At 50.9% G+C, this 21,680-nt stretch overlaps 1 protein-coding gene across 2 annotated transcripts in view; it reads right to left on the bottom strand.

The window, feature by feature from the left end:
- Positions 1-21,680, bottom strand: part of SCARA5 (scavenger receptor class A member 5) — a 111,271-nt gene that overhangs the window by 12,874 nt on the left and 76,717 nt on the right. For both annotated transcript variants that reach the window (XM_065879575.1, XM_065879576.1), the window contains one exon: positions 20,201-20,257. In XM_065879575.1, the coding sequence (XP_065735647.1) occupies positions 20,201-20,257 (57 nt within the window). The remainder of the gene's footprint in view (positions 1-20,200; positions 20,258-21,680) is intronic.

The following is a 21,680-nucleotide window of genomic DNA, read 5'->3' as shown; positions in this document are numbered from 1 at the left end:
GATCCCACATGGCAGGAGCTACTGAACCTGTGCTCTAGAGCTCATGAGCCACGACTACCGAATCTGCATGCCACAACTACTGAAGCCCGCGTGCCTAGAGCCCGTGCTCCGCAACAAAGACAAGCCACCGTAATGAGAAGCCCGTGCACCGCAATGAAGAGTAGCCCCCGCTCGCTGCAACTAGAGAAAGCCTGCGTGCAGCAACAAAGACCCAACACAGCCAAAATAAATAGATTAATTAATTAATTTTAAAAGTCCTTATCTTAAAAAAAAAAAAAGAAAGAAAATAGCAAACCCAGTCAAGTTCTGCTCCCAATAAGTACTGCATCCTTGGACTATGTTTTTGTCTTTCTTTTCTTGACCGGCTGGGCTAGGGGATTCCCTCTTCTAATGACTATGACTTGGCAAAGACGTTTTTTTTTTTTTTTTAATAAATTTATTTATTTATTTATTTATTTTTGGCTGTGTTGGGTCTTCGTTGCTGCATGCGGGCTTTCTCTAGTTGCAGTGAGCGGGGGCTTCTCTCGTTGCGGCGCACGGGCTCTAGGCGCCCGGGCTTCAGTAATTGTGGCTTGTGGGCTCTAGAGCACAGGCTCAGGAGTTGTGGCATATGAGCTTAGTTGCTCCGCAGCATGGGGGACTTTCTCGGACCAGGGCTCGAACCCGTGTCCCCTGCATTGGCAGGTGGATTCTTAACCACTGCACCACTAGGGAAGTCCTGGCAAAGACCTTTATAGGATCCTGCAGGAGGTGGCAGAATTGATAAACCCCGTATCTGTGTCACATGGGAAAGGAGAGGAATTAGAACTGGCTGCGTGTCTGTTTTGAGTTGCCCAGGCTAGGAAAACCCCAGAATATTCTGCACAGGGGGACCACAGAAGTCCCCAGGAGACCACACCCCTCCCAAGATGCTGCAAGAGTACGGTGTGATGGCACGGAAAGGCTCCTGGAAAAGTTTAATTCCATTTTCTATGCATCCTTCATCCCTATTCGCCCCACGTGGGTTTACAAGCTCCAGCCAGGTTATCAGAAAAGGCTGAGGATGAGCGAGAGAGTGTAGGAATCCTGGAGACAGAAAACACAGAGAGAAGCAGGATGCAGAGGCCAGGTCTGAGACAGGGACGCTCCCCTGGGAGCAGTCATGACAAGCTAACCTGGAGCCAGCAGCAGCAAAGGAGGCCTGGCCCCGGGCCAGGGGTTGGCCCTGGTGGGTTGGCCGAGGCTGAGATGTCAGCCTTGATTTCTCCCAGGCCCGCCTCACCTCTGTCACCACACTGTCACGGTGGCAGTGGGCCACGCCAGGCCAGGAGGCCTCCAACAGTAGCCCCCGTGTGGGGTCATCAGTAGAGGGAGAAGGGGCAGGAGGATGCAGTGTGTCCCAGAGCAGGCCAAGCAGAGTTCAGGGTCAAAATAACAGGAAGAGGCTGGGTGGAGTGTGGGCAAACAGGGCTGATGTTCAGAGCTTCCCCCTTAATGTCTCCACGCTGGCCAGCCTGAACTCACTGTGTTCACTTCTTTGTTTTGCCAAAAAAGTGATCATCTATTAGGGGCTTTGTCCTGTTCTAGGAGCTATGGATACATCCATGAACAAAGTCTCTGCCCTCGTGGACTGATATTGTAGTGGGAGAGCCTAGCGATAAAACCAGGAAACAAATAAAAATATAACTATGGCCACATAGTGATGCACAGATGGGAACAGAAGCACAGGGAGGGAATGGAACGTGGAGGGGGCGCCATCTTGGATGGGGAGAAAAGGAAGGGAATGGATCATGGCGGGGGGCGCCATCTTGGACGGGTAGACAAGGAAGGGAATGGATCATGGCAGGGTCACCATCTTGGATGGGGAGACAAGGAAGGGAATGGATCGTGGCAGGGGGCTCCATCCTGGATGGGGAGACAAGGAAGGGAATGGATCGTGGTGGGGTCACCATCTTGGATGGGGAGACAAGGAAGGGAATGGATCGTGGGGGGGCATCATCTTGGATGGGGAGACAAGGAAGGGAATGGATCATGGCAGGGTCACCATCTTGGATGGGGAGACAAGGAAGGGAATGGATCGTGGCAGGGGGCTCCATCCTGGATGGGGAGACAAGGAAGGGAATGGATCGTGGTGGGGTCACCATCTTGGATGGGGAGACAAGGAAGGGAATGGATCATGGCGGGGGGCACCATCCTGGACGGGGAGACAAGGAAGGCCTTGAGTGTTGACCTGAACGAGCAGAGGGAGAACATGGACCTCCCCCTACCCCCCAACTCAGAAAAACCCATGTCTCTACTCTGGCCTAAGATTTTCATGTCCTTTAATTCTCAGCTTGAATGTCACATCTCTCAGAAAGCCTTCTGTGGTTCCCCCATACCTGGCTACAGCCCCTTCTGTGGACATACTTATCACTCCATGTAATAATTTCCTGTTTACTCTTTTGGGACACTGTAAGCATTCAGAAGACAGGTCATGTGGCCTGATACAGTGCCTGGTATATCAACATGCCCAAGCTGGGCTAAACGAAGGCATGCACGAAGGAATGCACTCAGATAGTATATACCCCAGCGGGCAAGTCCTGTCTAGTGGACACAGCTCCCCAGAGCCAACGGCTTTGGTGGGAGCCTGAGGAGAGTCAGCATCAGGGCTACCAGTGTTTCCAACACCCCCTTTATTACAGCACAGCCCCTTCTACTCAGTCCCCTCACTGATGGCTTCTTTCAGTGGGACGGTCCCGGATCCTGGACCCAGAATTCAAGTTATTGGTACAATGACCATACATCCCAAATGAGAAAATAAGGCTGTGGTCTGTCATGTGATTATAGTGAGTGCTGAGGGAAATCTGGAGAGCGTCACTTGGATGCTGAAATATTAGAATTCCCAGGAGGCTTCGGTGTATATGGAAGTGGCAAAAGAATATTTGGAAACAGATCAACTTCCAAACATTGGAAACATATGGTAACCATAATTACGGGACACAGCGTCAGTCCTGGTCTATGCCCCATGCTCCCCACACATCAAGCAAGGTCATGGCCCCCATCAGTCCTGTGGCTACGTGTGCCCCCCGCGCCCCGCACACCCAGACCCCAGGGTTGGCTCATCAAGCACTGGAGCCTGTTCCTTTTCACTTGTTCCCAGGTTCCCCCCGATCCAGGGCTTCTGCCCACGGGATCGGCAGATGCTGCATGCCCCAGAAGAATCAATGAGGCACATCTTGGTCTAGCTCCATCTTACAGAACATGGCACGAAGCTGTAATTTTTAAATCCTTTCTTCCCCTTGACAAAAGCCCATCCCTGTGGATACCTTCCTTAGGAAATCCGTGGCTGAGAGTTGACCTGATTATGATGCAAACTGCCCCAATTCAGGGAATCAGACAGTTTAAGGGGCTGTCCCAGGAACAGAATCTCTAGCCTGCTTTGCCCTGGAAAGCTACAGGGGGGCCTGGAGGCAGCCTTTCCCAGGCTGAGCCATAATGCCACCTCCTGGAATGCACTTGCGGAATCACCCAGTGATGGCAACACTGACCCCCGTCTCCAGCTGAGGAGAATGACATGACTTGCTAAGACGTTTGGGTTTCTGCGGGCAGAGGGTGTAAACTTTGCTTTTTCCCAGCAGTTTCTGCCCTAGAGCAAAGCTTTCCCACCAAGCAACCAACCACCTATGGGAAACGCTCTTACCCCACAGCTGTGTCAGCCCGACATAATCAGATGTGGTGTCTGGGAGGCTGCCTCAGCCTGGTACGTGCCCCCGACCCCCTTACACTTCTTGTAAGTCCAGGGAGCTTATTCCGTAGACACCCACCCAGAGTGCTCCCCAGGGAGTGTGTGGGTCTATTTGGGGTCAAGGAGATGCCTCTCTTCGCTCACGACAGTAGAGGAAGATGGAAGGCAGGGGTTTTGATTGTACAAAGCCCAGGCACTCCTAGGCCAGTCAGAGGGGATGGCCCAGGTGGGGGGCAGAGGAACTTAGGCTGTCACAACTGCATGTGACTTCCCCTAATAGATGCCCTTGGCCGACAGGCCTCTTTACTTTCTTCTTAACCTCCCAGCTCGGTGAGCCCTGGGAAATCCTTCCCGAGCAAAATGTGGACCCACAACTCCACAGAACCCAGTCCGCCAAGCGAAGCTCATGTGGATATCTGAGCTTGATTCATAAAGGGAACCCCCTGAGTGAAGAGAATATCAAACTCTTTCTCTTGCTCTGGGGTCCCTACTCTGCAGACTGGAATCTACCTGGACACATGCCTACGGTCTGTAAGTGGAGAGGACAGTAGCGACCGCCAGGCTGGCCCACACCCTGCTCTCTGCAGGAAGAGCCCTGTCCGCGTTCCGTCTCTGGTCTGGGAGACCCAAGCTGAAGGGAAACACCAAACGCTGTTCCCCACCGAACACCTGGAGGATGAGTGCAGGGTTTCCTGACTTGATAGCTTGTCCCAAGTCCTAGCCCACTAAGTCCTGGGCACGAGTTTTTCCTCATACCTCCTATAGCAGGGACTCCCCGATGTTCTTTTTTCCCTGCTGCCCCAGATTTGGGGTCAGTGGTTCTCCCTTTTTATACAGAGAAGCAGAGAGGAGTCCCTTCCACCAAAGCCTCGACGAGCAGCATCACCGTAACTAACAGAGGAGGAAGCTGATGCATGGAACTCAGGGCAGGAGACTGGTCCTTTCCAGCTGGGTAGCCTCCTTGCTCTCTCCCAGATCAAAGGGTTCCGTCATCTCACCAACAGGTTTCCCAGAGCATCAGTGGCTCTCATCCCTGCTCGGAGCTTCCTGCCTAGCTGCAGGGCCAGACCCCAGAAGCCATCTCCTCATTCCCAGACCTGCTCTGCTGACCCTGCCCATTACCCAGGCCACTCCCGGGACCGGCCATGAGGCCCTCACCCACCCTCCTGCAGCAGGATCGCAGGTCTGCTCCAGACCTGACCAGGCCCCTCAGTAAAGAGGGTGGGGCTGAGGCACAGAAGAGGTCAGATGGTGGAGAAGAACAAGACATTGTGTCTGGACGAAGGAGCTTTGCATTTTCTGGAGATATCTCTAGCAACAACTTCCTCACGCGCAGTTGCAGGCTACAGATGTCACCACCATTTGGTGCGTGGAGTTACTTTAATCGTCACACAGTCTTTAGGCTTCTGTTTTTTGCTGCATTGCGTGGCATGCGGGATCTTAGTAGTTCCCTGACCAGGGACTGAACCCATGCCCACTGCAGTGGAAGCACAGAGTCTTAATCACTGGACCGCCAGGGAAGTCCCTGGGCTTTTCTAACCATCACAAATGATGGAGAAGCCGAGAATTTCCCAGCTGGCAGAGACTTGGAGATCATCATAGCCCAAACTCTTCATGTGATACACAAGGGAACAGAGGCCCAGAGAGGTGCTGTGTTTGCCTAAGGTCATCCCACAGTCAGCAGTAGAAGAGCTGGGACTGAACTTGAGACTTCACATTAGAACCAGTTCTCCATCCATATCTTCCTTTCTCTCCAAGTCCTTCATTCTTTTTTTTTTTTTGGCCACGTTGCGTGGCTTGTGGGATCTTAGTTCCCTGACCAGGGATTGAACCTGGGCCACAGCAGTGAAAGCACCAAGACCTAACCACTGGACTACCAGAGAATTCCCTGAGTCCTTCATTCTTCATGGGACCTCTGGGCTGGGGTCCACTAAGTCGGCTTCACGACTTTGATGCAAGATGTCTTTGGATGGAGGAGTCCCCTTAAAAACAAATGACTTTAACTCTTGAATAGTAATACTTCTACCCTAAATGCACAGAAACAATTTGGCTTCTCCTAAGTCTTCTGGGAGTTCCAAGATGGCAGGAATACCCTCGTGAAGCACAGCTACTGCTGAGTTTGTAGATGAAAATGAAGATGTTGCTGTTTCCAGCTGGGGAAAGGATAAACCTGTCTTAGCTTTCGAGAGAAGTGATAATATTCCATTGACGTCCAATGTGATTCTACTTCCTGTGCACAGATGTGGGGGACTGAATATGCATTACCTTTGTTAATTCTCTATACAATGTATGTATCTCTTTTTTCAGTTACTCATTTACTTATCCATCCAGATGCACTTATGGAATCCCTACGATATTCCAGAATTGTACTAGGTGCTAAGGACGCAAGGACAAATAAGTATTGTCTACCCTTGAGGCACTCCGATGAACTAACAGCCTAAAATGGATAAAACCACAGAATGTCAGAGCTGGTAGAGACCTCAGGGACTTCCCAGCCCAAACCCCTCATCTAGAGATGAGGAAACTGATGTTCAGAGCTGGGATGCCAGACCCCTCTCTTTCTAGACCACTGCTCCTTCATTGGCATTTTCAGTACCCTCAATACTTAACATTATGCTTGGCCGGCTGAAAAAGCTAAGTCAATGTTTGATGACTAGGCGGGATGAAGGGCAGATGGGTGGATGGATACGTGACTTTGTCAGGGGATCCGATCAGAATCCCCAGCTGAGTACCGCATGGTTCTTGTATCTCTCTGGTTCTAGGTGCCTGGCTGTTCAGAATGGGTGCGGTGTCTACCCACTGAGCCCACCACACCAGAATGAAGACCGTGACGGGGGGCCCTGACCCCAGGCTGTATCTATTTGTGCTGCTTTTCTGTAGATCGTTCTAGACTCCCTGTTACTGGTTGATTTCTAAACATGGATTGACCCAGTCATGGGGACACAGGGGGTTGGACCTGCTCCTTCTCTGGACACAAAAATGCCACAAGGCAATTCCAAACTGCCCCTGCTAAGTGCCACCAGAGGGGATCTGGGGTGGGCAGTGTGGGGTAGGCAGGAGGGCGGTGAGCCAGGAGGAGGGCACTGGCAGGGGCCAGGCAGGGCACGCTGCCAGTGTTCTTCTTAAGCCTTAAGAGGCACGAGGACACTCTTTTCCTCCTTTCTTCACCTGTCACACTCACTTCCCAGGGTGCTTGAGGGGATCAGTGACAAAGACCCTCTCCTTGACCAAACCCACAGTTTCTAACAGCTCCAAGCTGCATCCCTAGGATGACCCTAGCCCCCCCTTAAACTGCCTGCCTGAGAACACTCAAGGCTGCTAAAGGAATTTACTGTTTGTTCCAGCCACCATCTGAAGTCAGCACCCTGTCTCCCAGCCTCTGTGGGAGGGGAGGGGCTTAACTTGAATCAGTTCCAGTTAGCAACCCAGATGGGTTTCTCAGGGACCAACCCCCTCCTGCTTTTAGTAATTTTTCACTTCCCTGACTCCACTGAGTCCCCACTCACCCCTCACTCCCTCACTCTCCCATGAAAATGCCCAGTCACCTCTGTACGAATCAAAGTTGAACTCAATCCCCCTTGACCTCATTGCCCCACTACATATAGTATATTACTGATTAAGATCTGTCCTGACCACTTTAGCACCCAGCTTTGCTTATCTTTGACATCAGGTGTGATAAGACTGGCACTAGATAAGCTAGTCAACATGTATGCCATGCTCACAGCCCGTGGACACTTCCTTTCCCATGTGTAAGGCCATGAGTGACGGATGGGTCTGGCTCAGGAGTTCGGTCCAAACCACTAGAATGATGTAGCAGGATCACCCAGACCCTCTCAGGAAGCTGAGTGGGGGGAATATGCAGAGAGCTGAGAAGCAGCAGAAGCAAAAAGAGGCAGGGACAGTGGAATTAACAAGCCGTGTTGGACATGAGACACTAGAGTGAAGACATGAACCCCAGTCCTGAAGCCCCCAGAACTGCCTGGGATTCTGAGAGAACTTCCCCTTCCAGGCTCTGCAAAGCCCACTTGTATTATGAGCCCCAGTCTTCCAGAGTCTTCCCAGGTGTCCTTACCATATGACCCCATTACGTGAAGTGACCCAGTGAGTCTCTGGTCCTTGCTACCAAAAGTGCCCAAAGAGCGCACCTGTGAATCCCACACCCCCATCTGAAAGTTGCTTAGCTACTTGCCTCTTCTGCGCTCGGTGGATTGGGGAACTCGGATGGAGGAAAACATGGTGGTGGGGATCCCTGTGGGAGGCACCAGGGGAGAGGGGAATGAGGCTGGCTCTGGACTCAGGAACAGGGTCTAAATCCTGGCTCCACTATACGACCAGATAGGACCTCTCTACACTTACCCTCTTCTTAAAATGGGTAAAATGGTGATGGTTGGGAGCAGTCGCACATGTCAAAGACTTGGCACGCCACGGGCACACATTACTGTGAGCTCCAACCCCCGTCAGCCAGCACTTCGCCCAGAAACATGTGCGTCAGCTCTGAGACGTCTTCATGAGTTGCTGAGTTTGGCTCGGATACCAGTAGCCCCATCAGGGGTGTATCCTTGAAAGTCTCGTTGCAAAGCCAGCCTGCTGCCTGGGGAGCGGGAGCAAGGGGGGGGCTCATCCCTCCAATTGGATTAATCTCCCCCTAACTTCCTCTGCTCTCCCCAGGGCTCAGTTCCTGGCTTCTTAGCATATTAGGGGAGGGGGACAGGGGCGTCAGCAGAAGACTGGCTCCTGCTGTCAGCAAGTTTCTGCTCACTAATGCAAGCTGGATGTGATTCGTTAAGCAAGGCCACTCCGGAATGGTCCAGGAATGTGAAGCCAGGGCTGAGGCCACTCTGGGGCTCCCAGCACATAACTAATATGTGGGGATTCTTTTCGAAAAAACAAATATCTTTGCTCTCTTTGCCTTGTAAATGTAGATGTAGGAAAGGCAAGGTCTCAGACAAAGCAGGCTGGGTCTGCTCCAGATTCCCCTGCTTTGGCGTTGAATGCCTGAGCCCCAGAGCTGGAAGGGACGCTGGATGTTGGCCTTGAATCCCCCCTCCCACTTCAAATACAGGATTCCTCTCCGCTCAGTACCAGGCCTGACAGCTGCTCATTCTGCCTCTGGGGATGGAAGGGAACTTGACAGTATCTCTTGGGAATCCATTCCAGGACTTTAAAACCAACATCTGGTTTCACTCACAGGGCGCTGGCATCTCTGGAGGGCTCCAGTGTTTTTTTCATCCAATTACTTCCTACCTTATTTTACTCTATTTGCTTTGGGTTTCAGGGTTATAATTGGGGGGCGAGATGCAGAATATCTTCCTCTTTCTCCAGCATCTGGTGGGAGCCACAGCCGAGGGAGTGGCTGCATTATTCAGCCTCTCAGTGGGTCCGGGAGGACAGCTTAATGATCAGTAGCTACCATCTCGGAACTGGTTTCCAGGGCTGGGGCAGCCTTAGAACTACCCACTGCCTATGGGGCTTGTCTGCACCTGGCTCAGAGCCGCCCCAAACCCAGCACAACAAAGGCAGGTCCTGGGTGCTGCCCGGGAGAGATTTCAAGTCAAGGGTGGACGGTGAAGGGAACTCATATACACCCAGTCCCCACGACATGTCAGGCCCCGTGCAGAGTTCTCATGCCCACCCTCGCTCATTTACTGTTCACAACAGCTCCACGAGTTAGGCATTATGACCCTCACTTAACTGAGGAGAAATGGGCCCACAGAAGTCAAATAACTTGCCTAAGGTCACACAGCTGCTCCGAGGTGGAGCCAGGCAGTGCAAAGGCCTTTCATTTTCAAACCACAGAGCCAACTGTCAGGCTGAACACTTCAGACAAATATTTAATAACAGCCCACGCCATATGTAAAGTACCTTTCATCTATCTCCCAGCAGCCCCCTGGGTCTGTAGGAATTCGTGTCTTTAGGAGTAAGGGAAAGAGCCTGGGACTTAAAGCAGTGGTTCTTGGCTCTGGGCTTCATGTAAGAATCACCTGGGTGCTTCAAAATCTACCAGCGGGGAATCGGGGGAGGGACATTTTTGAACAGTTGGTAGGTAGTGGAAATGCCCAGTCAGGGCTAGAAGCACTGTTGGAGAGGATGGATCTGGGATCAAGCCTGGGCTACACGACTTCACAGTAGTCAGGTCACCTCCTCCAGGAGGGCCGCCCTGACCTGCGGCCCCCATATGCGCTTCCCACAGATGAGAAATAGTCCAGCACCGCTCCCTTGGCCAGCCCGCATGCCCCCACCACTGGAAGCTCCCAGGAAGTGACGGTCATTCAGCATCCTCGTGGTTCCCAGTCGCAGTCCCACTTGCAGGCAGAGACCTAGCACATCGCCATCAACAAACGGTACTAAATGAGTGAGTGGATGAACGAATGGTTGAGGGGCTCTAGGAACAGAACTGATCCCTAAATACCCCAGAACCTGCTTGGTTATGCATCAGGAGGGCCCAAAAGCCCAGGGAACTTTGCTTCTCAAGAGAAGAGAGGGGGAGGAACCCAGCATAATACTGAAACCTCACAGCTCCTCTAGGTGTATTTATCCTGCCTTCTGGGCCCTGCCAAAGCAAAACAAGTCGAAAGAAAGGAGGTTGCGGGGAATAGAAATAAACACATGGGGCTGGGAAAATAGGCTTTGATTCTCTGCAGCTGCAGAGTAGAGACCTGGTGATAATCTAGACCAGCTGCCCTTTAAGGAAGTTGAACTTTTCTTCTCCTGTGAAGAAAGAACTCCCCATGCCCCCAGCCAGCCTGCAGCGCAAGGGCTCTGTGCCTGCCTAGACGGGGCACTGCTCTTTCCCCTGACATCCACAGGAAATGTGGTCTGTATGGGAAGGACAGGAGTCATCCCACGAGCCTAAGGAATTTCCGGGTCAGGCAGGAAAAGCGATGCTGGAGGGCATCGCTTTTAAAAGGTGGTCAGGCCTGCGGGTGCACTTTATAAAATGCTATTTCCTAATGGCAATCCGCTCTAAATATGGTGATTTATGCCTCTTCAAAGAACTTTTGTTAGCCGGTCTTATTTGATCTTGGCAGTCCTCCTCTGGGGTGGTGGGTGTGATACCCATTTTACAGATGAGAAAGTGCAGACTCAGAGAAGGAAAGTGACTTTCTTAAGGTCACAGGATAAAGTGGCCACATCTGGGTCTCCAGCCCCACAGGCCACTGTGCTGTGTCTTTCACTGGGGGTCACATGGGGGTACTCGGGACTTTACTGGACAGAAGGAATAGCAGAGGTATCTCCCAATTATCACTGTACTTTTTATGCTGGATTTTTTTCTTAACTGTTGACTCTCCCACTGGTCTCCCCATGCATATTCCTTGGAAACCAGGAGTTTGTCTTGGCTGACTTTGTTCCTCTAATGCCCTAGCCGTGGTCGCCTGGCTCCTAGCAGGTGTTCAATGAAAATGCGTCTGATCAAATAATAAACGAAGCACTTTCTCTGCCCAGTCCTGAAGCAGAGGCTCACCCCATCAGAGCGGGAGGATGTCGCTAATGCCCAGAAGCTCTGCTTGGAGCTGGATTTGTAGGAATTTACTGGGCGGCCTGGGTGGACAGGTGAGTCCTTTGCTTTGCTTTTGCTCCTCGGCCTCTCGAAGGGCAGGGAGGGGTCATAGGGGGTCAACAGGCCTTTAGGACTAGAAAGAAATGCTGTAGAGCTGGGAGAAAGGCCATGATCCTGAACCCTCATTTTGTCATGGGTAGAGCTGAGAGGAGGTGCTGATGTTTACAGAGCATCCCTCTAAAGCCTTCACGGACCATTGCCTTAGCTCTAGGGCTCATGACCAAGACTAGCGGCCTTTCCTAAGAAGGCTCTTTCACACCCTTTGGCTTTGTTCACCGTGTCCCCGCCCTTCCCTGTTTCCTCTCTCTTGGTACTGCTCTCTTCCAAGTTCAAGGTCTGAGACCCCTGGCTGGGATGCTTCCCCATCTGCATATTCTAAACCCTTGAAGACATACCTGCTTGTATACTGGGTCCACCACTGTCTAGCTCTCTGACCTTGGGCAAGTAATTTAACCTCTCAGAGTAGTTTCCTCATCTGTTTAAATGGGATAATGACACATACTTTAAAGAGTTCTGAAATATAAGGAGCTCAGGGACCGGGGTGGTCAGTTCTCAGTAAATAGTACTGAGCTCAGTGTAATTCCCAAGGATGGTGCTGGCCACTGCAGTGAAGGACTCGCCCAACCTTTGAGTCGGTGAAGCATCAGCCGTGAGCTCCCCTGACGATAGCATCCACAAGACCTCCCGGGACGTCCACAGGCTTTGCCTACTCTTTGTTCCATCAGAATTCCACAATGGCACTCTTTAGAAGAGCGGCTGAAATCCAGCGCTAGGGGAAGTAAGTCCATCTAGACCACTGTTTCCAAGTACACCCCGAGGGGCTTTTCGACAGGCAAAGGACTCGAGAGGAAGTGGAGCCATGAAGTTAATGCAGTGGCAGCTAACTCTGATCCAGTTACATCAAAAAGACACGGCAGCGGGGACCTCCTGGATTTAATCTAGTGCCTGCAGCACGTTTACCACCCAACCTAAAATGAGTGAGTGCAGGGTCACGGGGATTACAAACAATTCCTGAGCTGGCTGAGTTGCTTTCTCAATAAACAGTTCAATCATTCCCGGTTTTAACGTACGTCTCAAAACTTTCCTCGTACAAAACCCACATCAAAGGCCAAAACTTCAATTCTTCAGTGGTTCCAAGGCGTTGTTTTTGTAGAAAATGCCTCTCTCACCCTCGATCTGAGGTTTGTATTCCTACAAGTTTTCTTTAGGGCAGATCCCAGAAACCGACGCCTGTTGGCCAGGGAGTCGAGGATGTTGTGGTCCTGCGGGCTCCCGGGGGGATGGGCTGAGCAGTGCCAGCCGAGTGTGGGGCATGCGAGACGCGCAGACGGTGCTGACACGCTCCCTGGATCACTCATCATAAAAAGAACAGGTGCTTAGGGGACAGACTGGTTACCTCCACCTACAAGAGTAGTACCCACCAGCCTAACAGTTAAAAGCAGCAGACCTCTCCAAGTGCCGCTCCATCGCTTGGACACTCACTTTCGACATAAACGCCAAACACTGGCTTGTTCATTTTTCTCCCCCTGGCCCTCAGCGGGCTCCTGCGTCTGTTCACTCAGCATCTATGTATCTAGAGTACAAATACTAGCGGGCCTGTTAAGGACGTCCTAGCATCCTCTGCTACTTGGGGACAGCGTGGATTCTCCAAGGGGGCTGCGTTGCTCCGGGGCCCAAGCCGCAGCTCTTCGCTCTCCGTTTTACAAGCCGGGAGTGTGTCCGTGGATCTTAGACAGCACACCTCCCCTACCACATTCTCCCACTTCGCCCCCTGGCTTCTTAAAGGAGCCAGCCCTTGTGTTTTTCCAGGCCTTCCTGGATCTACTTGAAGCCATCAAACCAAGGGTGGCTTGGGTTCAACGGAACTGAGCTGCTTTCTGGGCAGAGCGATTTGAAGCTCTCCTGGAAGGGGTCAATAGGAAGCTTTCAGGAAAAGTCACTGGATTGGTTTTTGGAAGGCTTAAGGTAGGCTCTTGGCAAAGCGGGGCCAGATCCCATCCTTCGCACAGAACGGGAGAGAAAAGAGGAAATTGTGGCTGGAGGGGCTCAGTGAGTGGCCTCAGGGCCACACGGCCGGGTCTGGAGGGGACCCGGATCTCAGCACTGCTGCTCCACAGCCCGCCCGTCCCCTCTTCTTCTCAGGAAACGGGGGTTTCTGAAAAACAGGCCTTTCTCAAAGCAGAGCAGCTCAGCCAAGAGCAGGCGGAGAGGCAGCGGGGGAGCCCGGCCCTGAACGAGGACCTTCCCGTCGGGGGGGAAGGGCCAGCCTGCCAGGTGCAGGCTTTGGCTGAGGGGCTGAGGGCCATCAGGGATGCCTGGGGCTCCATTGTCACGGCCTGGGTCCTGGCTCTAGTCTGGTTCTCCGCTTGGCCGGTCACCTCCCACTGTTGCCACGCCACAGCCTGCTTAGAGCCCGTCCGGGTCGCCCAGAGACCAAGCCTGCATTCCTGCGCACAGATCCCTGAATACCCCCTCTGGCCTTAGTTTTTGTTTCTTGCTCCGCAAACCTCTGCTGTACCAAACGCTTCGGGTTTATCAGACAGTGCTCTGCTGTTTCACGCGCAGTTCTCTTTCCCCGGAATTTCTTCACCTTCTCCAGGCACCGGCTGGACACCTACTTGCCCTTCAAGACTTGGGTCAGAGACACCTCATTGAGTGACTCCCTTTGTATAGTCGCCTCCTAAAATCCTCACCATGCTCTCCTAGGATTGTCACCTGCCAGCCTGGGAGCTCCTCAAGGTGAGGCCAGGCCTTCCTCATCTGGGCTCCCCAGCCTTCAGCCACAGCCTGATCTCCAGCGAAGCCTCCATGAATGTTTGCTAAGTAAGTGAATAACTGACGCTCTCTTGCCTAAACGTTTGCTTCCTGCCACACATGTACCTTTTCTCTACGACAAAAGTGAGGGCGGCCCCCTCACCTTCTCTTGCCTTGGCCCCCTTCCACAGCCAGCTCCGTGCTGTGCTGGCCCGGTTTCTGATCCACGGGCTTCAGGCCCTGCCTGCTCAGCTTTCATCTGGTGCCCAGTGTTCCCCATTTTCCACATCCTTGTGCTCATTTCTCCATCTGGGGTGTCCCCCACTCTGCTCCAGCCAACACAGGAGACAGTGTTTGCTGTGGGACAATTTTTCTCAGTGAGTCTTGTGTGTCTGTGTATTTTCAGTCACCAGACATAAGCGTAGGGGGAGAAACATTTAAAAACCACTTTTCCATCTCCACCCACCCTGTGATGTTTGCATCTGTCAGAGATTCGCTATGTGAGGATAAAAGAAGGGACGAAGGAAGGCACGATCGCTTAGTCACGAAGAACGCGAAACGCCCACGAGGGGGGAGGCTTCACTGGCAGAGGCAGAGACCCCCATCCCCGGTTTGAAAACTTTAGTCTGGCCTATCCCAGAGCCACCAAGGCAGGGGAGGCAGTTAAGGCTTGGTGAAAGAAAGAGCGAACTCTGAGACGGGGAAAAGTCTCTCAAAAGTAACTGAGCGTCTAAAAAATACAGCAAACTAGTGAATATAACAAACAAGAAGCAGTCTCAATGATATAGAGAACACACTAGTGGTTGCCAGTGGGGAGAGGGAAGGGGGAGAGGCAATACAGGGATAGAGGGTGAAAAGGTATTAGGTATAAAATGGGCTACAGGGGACTTCCCTGGTGGCGCAGTGGTTGAGAATCCACCTGCCAATGCAGGGGACACGGGTTCGAGCTCTGGTCCGGGAAGATCCCACACACTGTGGAGCAACTGAAAGCCTGTGTGCCACAACTACTGAGCCTGCGCTCTAGAGCCTGCAAGCCACAGCTACTGAGCCCGTGAGCCACAACTACTGAAGCCCACGCGCCCAGAGCCCGTGCTCCGCAACAAGAGAAGCCACCGCAATGAGAGGCCCGCGCAACTCAACAGAGTAGCCCCCGCTCGCCGCAACTAGAGAAAGCCCGCGTGCAGCAGTGAAGACCCAACGCAGCCAAAAATAAATAAATAAATTTATAAAAAAAAAAAAAAAAAGGGCTACAGGGATGTATTGTACAGCACGGGGAACAGAGCCAATATTTTGTGATCACTGTAAATGGGGGATAACCTTTAAACATTGTGAATTGCTTTGTTGCACACCTATAACTTATATGTTTTATATCAACTATACTGCAATTAAAAAATAAATTAAAAAAAGGGAGCATTGCTAAGGAAGAAATTAGCGCTTTCATATTAAACCCACTAAGGATGGTGGCCCATGAGGACCCCATGCTGACGCCCACGTCAAAGGCCAGAGAGAACAAAAGAGTAAAAGATAATCCAGGATGGTAGCAGGACTGGTGGCAGGCTCCAGGGTGGACAGACCCGATCTGCGTCCTGGCTCTGCCCCCGATGAATGCCGGTGGCTCTGGGCGGGTTCCTTATCCTCTACCCTCAGCCTCCTGATCTCTCGAACAGGGACGTCATTATGCCTCCTGAATAGGCAGGACTGGAGAATTAAGTGAAATGTCAGGCACAGAGAATTTACTCCCCAGAGTACCAGGTACAAGCTGGTGAGAAGTCTCGTGTGCATGCTTAGCTTTTCTTGGAAGTGTGGTTTTTTACTTTTAAACCATGTTGTTGCTGGGGCACTAAAGTTGTATAAGGAATAAGATGTACAGGCAGTTGAGTTAATAAAGAAATATAATTATACATAAAAGGTCCAGTAGCTCTGTCTCTCAGGCCTGAAAGAATGCTATCTTCTGGTGCTCAAACAGGTCCCATGGGGCACCCAGTGCCGCCAATTCTAGGGACAGGGATGGGCGGAAGGGAATTCGCGGACTCCAAAGGACTGTCTTTGCCTCCCTTATTCTCAAACAGAGATAGAAGGAATTTCGTGGCAGTCCAGTGGTTAGGACTCCACGCTTCCACCGCAGGGGGCACGAGTTCGATCTCTCGTGGCGGGTAATTGAGATCCTGCATGCCACGCAGCGCACCCCCCTCCCCCCAAATGAGTACCTGTTAAAACAGAGATAGAGACATCTCAGTAGCAATGGAAAAAAAAAAAAAACTGTCTAGAAACCACCATCCTGATCATTTATTTTGAGCTTATACTGCATGCTGGGGTGCCCACTGGTTCCCCTCCCCGCCAAACACACACAAACCTACTTCCCTAAGTGTTGAAAACACACACAAGGTGTTAAACATTTTTTCAAGTTTTCTGAGATGCAACGATAGCTATCAACAAGCACTGGCTTGGAATTTACCCCTGGGTCATTCTGCATACTTTTTTCCATGTGAAACCAAATTGAGGAAACGTTATTTAAACAATCTGAATTTATATCCTGCTTGAAATTCACGCTGTGGGGCTTAAACAAGACTGGATCCTTTACCCACCCCTTAGCTGCAAAAATACTATTTATTTTTCTTGCAAATGGACCATATATGAGGGTAAAACAAATGTCTTTCTGTCTTGAGATGTGTATATGTAACTTTTTTTTTTTTTTCCTGGCGAAACTCTCAAAAGCCAAACATCTAACAGAATGACTGATATCACCCTTGCCTGAAACAAACAACAACAAAAAACCTTTACCTCGTATATAGCACAGGGAACTCAATACTCTGTAATGGCCTATATGGGAAAAGAATCTAAAAAAGAGCGGATATATGTATATGTGTAACTGATTCACTTTCCTGTACCCCTGAAACTAACACAACGTTGTAAATTAACTAGACTCCAATAAAAATTAAAAACAAACAAACAAACAAACACCTTTACTTCTCATCAAGCAGAAATCAACAGCTCTGTATTCTAGCCCCAATTTGGCCATGACCTAGCTGGGGGACTGTGGGAATTCTCTCCAGCTCTCTGTTCAGAGGACCGTTCGGTGGGCTCCAGGGTGGCAGAGGAGTTGGTTTGAAACACCATCCAAACCCTGTGACTCTAAAACCCTATGACTCCAGGCCAAAACATGGGTAAACAATTACAAGATCTTGTTCTGAAAAATAGTTTAATATTTACTTAAAACAGGGGTCCTGAGAAGTCTTTTCTGTAACGCCTTCTTCAAAGGAAAACCCCTAATTTCCAATTCTGACCTGAGGCGGGGGTCTTTGTTGTTTTTCTCATCAATCCCTTTAATGTAGTAACATCCCCACCTGCTGGAGCTTTAGGATGTCGCTGCTAAAGGTGGGAGGTGTTTGGTAAAGGTTCCAGGCCTTAGGTGCAAGCTGGGCTCCCAGAGGAGGATTGCCTCCTCCACTATATCCTTTTTTGAAGGAGGGTGGAGCCCTGCGCTGAGAACTCCTTCTTCCCACCCATTGGATCTCACGGTGGGGCTGCCCTGGGCCCAGGGAATGACTAGGAACCCCCCAGAAGCGGGCACTCAGCCTGGGTCAGAATTTCCGCACTTCTCTGAAAGATGATCCCTGGCTCCCTCTTCAGAACCTCAGTCCCAGGGATCCAGTGAAGGCCTCTGGGACCAGAGTTCCTTAGAAACCTAACCAGGAGTCTGACTACAGTGTGGGTTTGGCGTGAGCAGAGGCAGGCCAGAGGGTGGAGGCCATGGGAAGGCCCAGGTCTCAGCCCTGAATTGCTTCAGCGGCCCCCCTTCAGCCTTAGGCCCTTCCATCCACATCTCCAAGTGGAGGCATCTCTAGGGGGTTTAAGGAGCCCAACCCTCCTCTTCAAGACCAGGGGCCTGAGCTCTCATTCCAGAATCAGAGAAGGCCGAGGCCTGGGTTTTCCGTCCAGCCTCTGCCTTGGGTGTCTCCTCTCCCCATTCCAGGTCTCTGAGAATGGGAGATGGATGGAGGGCCGTCCAGCCTGGTGGTTCTGCGATCCCCATATGTGTCCCTTGTGCCTCCCACGCTGTGTACGGCCGCCCGTCGATGGGGCCGTCGCTGTCTCCACTTTCCAGCTCCATCACCAATGGAGACATTTTGGGGTCTTGTGAGGGGGCTGTTACAGCATCTTCAGGGCAGTCCCCGAGGAGGGGCCATCCAGAGCTGACACGGGCCTCTTGCGGTGCAGTCAATAGGCTCCAGGGTCAAGCGGATTAGCTGCCCTTCCCCAGGCTCCCCACCCGTGCCTGGGGGAGCGCCCCCAGGTGGCTCAGCTCCCACCCCCAGCAGCCCCCATCCCCCCAGTCACGCACACACAGTGCCCCTAGCCTCAGAGCCCAATCCCAGTGCAAAGCCCACCCAGCTGAGCCCACAGAGGCAAGGTAAACAGTGACGCGAGCATCCCTGGGGTGAATGGTGACTAACAACCATCACCTCTCCCAGGCTCGGCTAGCTCAGACCACACCATCCTCTCGAGTCAGCTGGGGAACAGCTGTCAAAGAGTCCTGACAAGCACCCCTGGGTACGCGGGCAGTGTTTCTGATTCCCCTCTCAGAGGTTACCTTTCCACAGTCCCTCCCTTCCTGCCACCCCATCAGGAGTTATTTATTTCACACAGCTAAATGCCACGGTCCTTCTCGGCTGCCTTGGCAGCATTCAGGAGACAGAGTACTGGTGCCCAGCCCTTAGATAAACGCGAGTCAGACCTATCACAGACATCCTAGGTCAGATCTAGCCCCCTTCCTTTGCCTTCAAAATTTTCTTTTGGCTCCTGCAGCGTCCAGCAGATCTCATCTAGCCGGGTCGCTCCCAGTTAAGCCCTTGGCTATCCTTGGAAGGGACTCTCCATAATGCTAGACAGACTGCGAAGCACATAGACTGCTTTGTGGACTACAGCATCTGAGGTAAGGTGGGCATGTGGAGTCCAGGGTAGACACAGGCGTACCTCCTCCTCAGGTACACCCATCACTTTAGAGCGACAGAGAGCTGTCCCCTACACTTTTCCTGTTTGATCCTTAATCACTGCCCCGGGAAAGCAAAGGGTAGAGGAAGTAGGAGGCAAGTTAAAGTTTCAGGGACCTTGGAGAAGGGCATTATTCAACAGCAAGGTCTCCTGGTCCTGCACGGCTGGGATGGAAATGTCATTTTAAGGACCCACTGAAACCGAAGATCAGCCTTCGAGAAGCCCTCAATCTGGGTCCAAAGTGTGCATCCACAGTGGTATCTGTCCCTTTCCCCAGGCCCAGCCTTCTTAGGCAGCCCCACACCAGGGCCCAGATGCCCTAGAAGTGGGTAAACTGCTTGAGCCTTCACCCAGATGGCAGCATTTCAGAGCCCAACAGATACCATATGGTGGTATTTTTTTGAATCTTGGCTAGGAGACTCTATTCACTGAAACTTGGCTGGGAGGCTCGCTCTTTTCTGGCACTCTCTCCAAGGTTCTACATGTAGACCTTTGTGGGAGAAATAAACCCTGGAAAAGAGTGTCATAACTAGATAAGCTGGCTTCCCTTGTAAACATTTTAGGAAGGACCCTCGTTGGAAAGACGCCCATTCCTGGCCTCGGTGGTCTTCCAGATAATGAGATTTCCAGCATCACTGCTCAGTTGGTGGCAGAGGAGGAAAACAAACAGGATTCTGCTTCGCCTCTACACCTTTCCCCATGAGGTCTTGCTGAATTTTCACAAGGTCAGTAACTGAATTTTAGCAAGCATCTCCAATGATGTAAGTCTGTCTAAATTGGTGTATTACATAGGATAATAATAACAAACACTTACTGAGTCCTAACCACGTGTCCTAACCACCTGTTACATGGATTAACTCATTTAATTCTCTACAATGACTCTATGACATAAGAATGCTTCTTCTCCCCATTCTATAGACGAGAAAATTACATAGTGAGGCGGCCGGAAGGGAGCTCATGCAGTCTGCCTCCAGTCCCTCCCACACAACCACTGGGTTTATACCATGTCTGGAAATGTGGCCTGTGCCCCTGGGGTATAATTCTCTCTTGCTGGATCAACTGAGCCCTGGAGTGGACAGGGAGCTCCTTTGACACTGGAGCCCCAGCCTCCAGCCACCGAAACTTGGGTTGCTTGGGCAATAGCTACACCTGTGCTGACACAGAATCCAGTGACCCCAACAGAATTTCCTTACTGGCATCCCCTGTTCTGTCTCCTTTCTCTCCTTTCTCTCCTTTTGGGCCTCGGTCACCTGAAACAGAGGAGGAAAACGGGCATTAGAAATGGAAATAAATCCTAATTGTAAATAAAGTCTTACCTGCAGGAAACATTAACCCAAGACCAGAGAAATCCTCAGGGAGGAGCCCGCAGCCCTGGAGGGCATGCATGGCTGAAAGGGTAAGAGCTTGGGCCAATTATGTTGCCTACTCTGGTCCCCCTTGGAAGCAGGGTGGGTGGGCACCAAGCAGAGAAGTTTCATTCCCTCCAACTAAAGCACAGAGGAGCAGCACAGCACAGACTAAAGGAGTACATGGTATCCCACGGGAAGAAGACAAAGCAAAGATATTCCTATTAAACAGCCAAAGTTTCAGAAGTCCAAATCCAAGGTTATTCTAATAAGCACGGAAAGAGAAAAGGCGGGGAGGGTCTTCAGTTACAAAGGGAGACACATAGGTTCTATGTCAGGCAGATTTATCAGTGGAGGAGGCTATAAAACACGGGGGAGAGTTTCCAGGGAATTGTGGAATTTCCTTCCCAGGATATGGTTAAAACAACACAGCTTTTTTCTCAGCTAGCATCCCACTCTACAAAGAAGTAGAAGGGTCCTGACACCACTCAAGGGGACATTAAAATGACCAGGGAATTCCATCCAATTGCCTCCAGAAAGATATCTGCAAATCAAAAGCTTATGGTATATTCTCTCATGAAAAAAAAGCAAGCCAGCAAGTTCCAGGGGAGGATGCCTTGTGTGTTCCAAGTTTTGAAAAAAACAAAAGCAAACATATATGTAAATATGAATGTGCTTGGAAAAGGGTCTGGCAGGATGTGCTCCAAAGTGTTTACAGTAGTTATTCTGAAGAATGAGCCCTTAAGAGACCTAGGGGGAAGGCACTCACTTTTTACTTTATACTTTATACATTTCTGTATCGTTAAATTGTTTTCAATAAGCATGTGCTGCTTTTGTAATGTGTTTTAAAATCGATTTTTTTAAATGTGGATCATAAAAGGAAGGAAGACCTCAGTCTGTTTAATCACCAACCAGAAAGTAGAATAAAAGTTCCCAGTGATCCTAGATTAAGAGGTCATCCTAGATGTGGGGTGGGAATGATTAATAGTACTTTTCTTTTTCTTAGTTTTCATTTTAACAAGTGAGAGAGCCTGGGGAAAGAGTATCCGAGTTCCTCTTTTTCTTCTGCAATGGTGCTAAGAGGTCTGGACACTCTTGAAATGAACGTGGAAAGACGGGACTGACTCTAAAGTGGGATTCCCTGAAAATGAGCAAGATGACTTTTAATGGGAAGGAAAAAAAGTCAGAAGAAACACTATTGGCAATGGAAATCTGAGGATTGATTAAAGTTTTAAATATTTGGGGAATAAAAAGAATATGAGGAACTGTGAGGAATCTGGCAGTATTGGGGGGAGGAGGCCATCCTGGGTCTGTGTTTCTCCTGCAA

Source organism: Phocoena phocoena, chromosome 6, assembly GCF_963924675.1.
Source record: "Phocoena phocoena chromosome 6, mPhoPho1.1, whole genome shotgun sequence".
NCBI lineage: Eukaryota > Metazoa > Chordata > Mammalia > Artiodactyla > Phocoenidae > Phocoena > Phocoena phocoena.
Note: the sequence above shows the minus strand (reverse complement) of the source record. Positions and strands in the feature narration are given on the sequence as shown.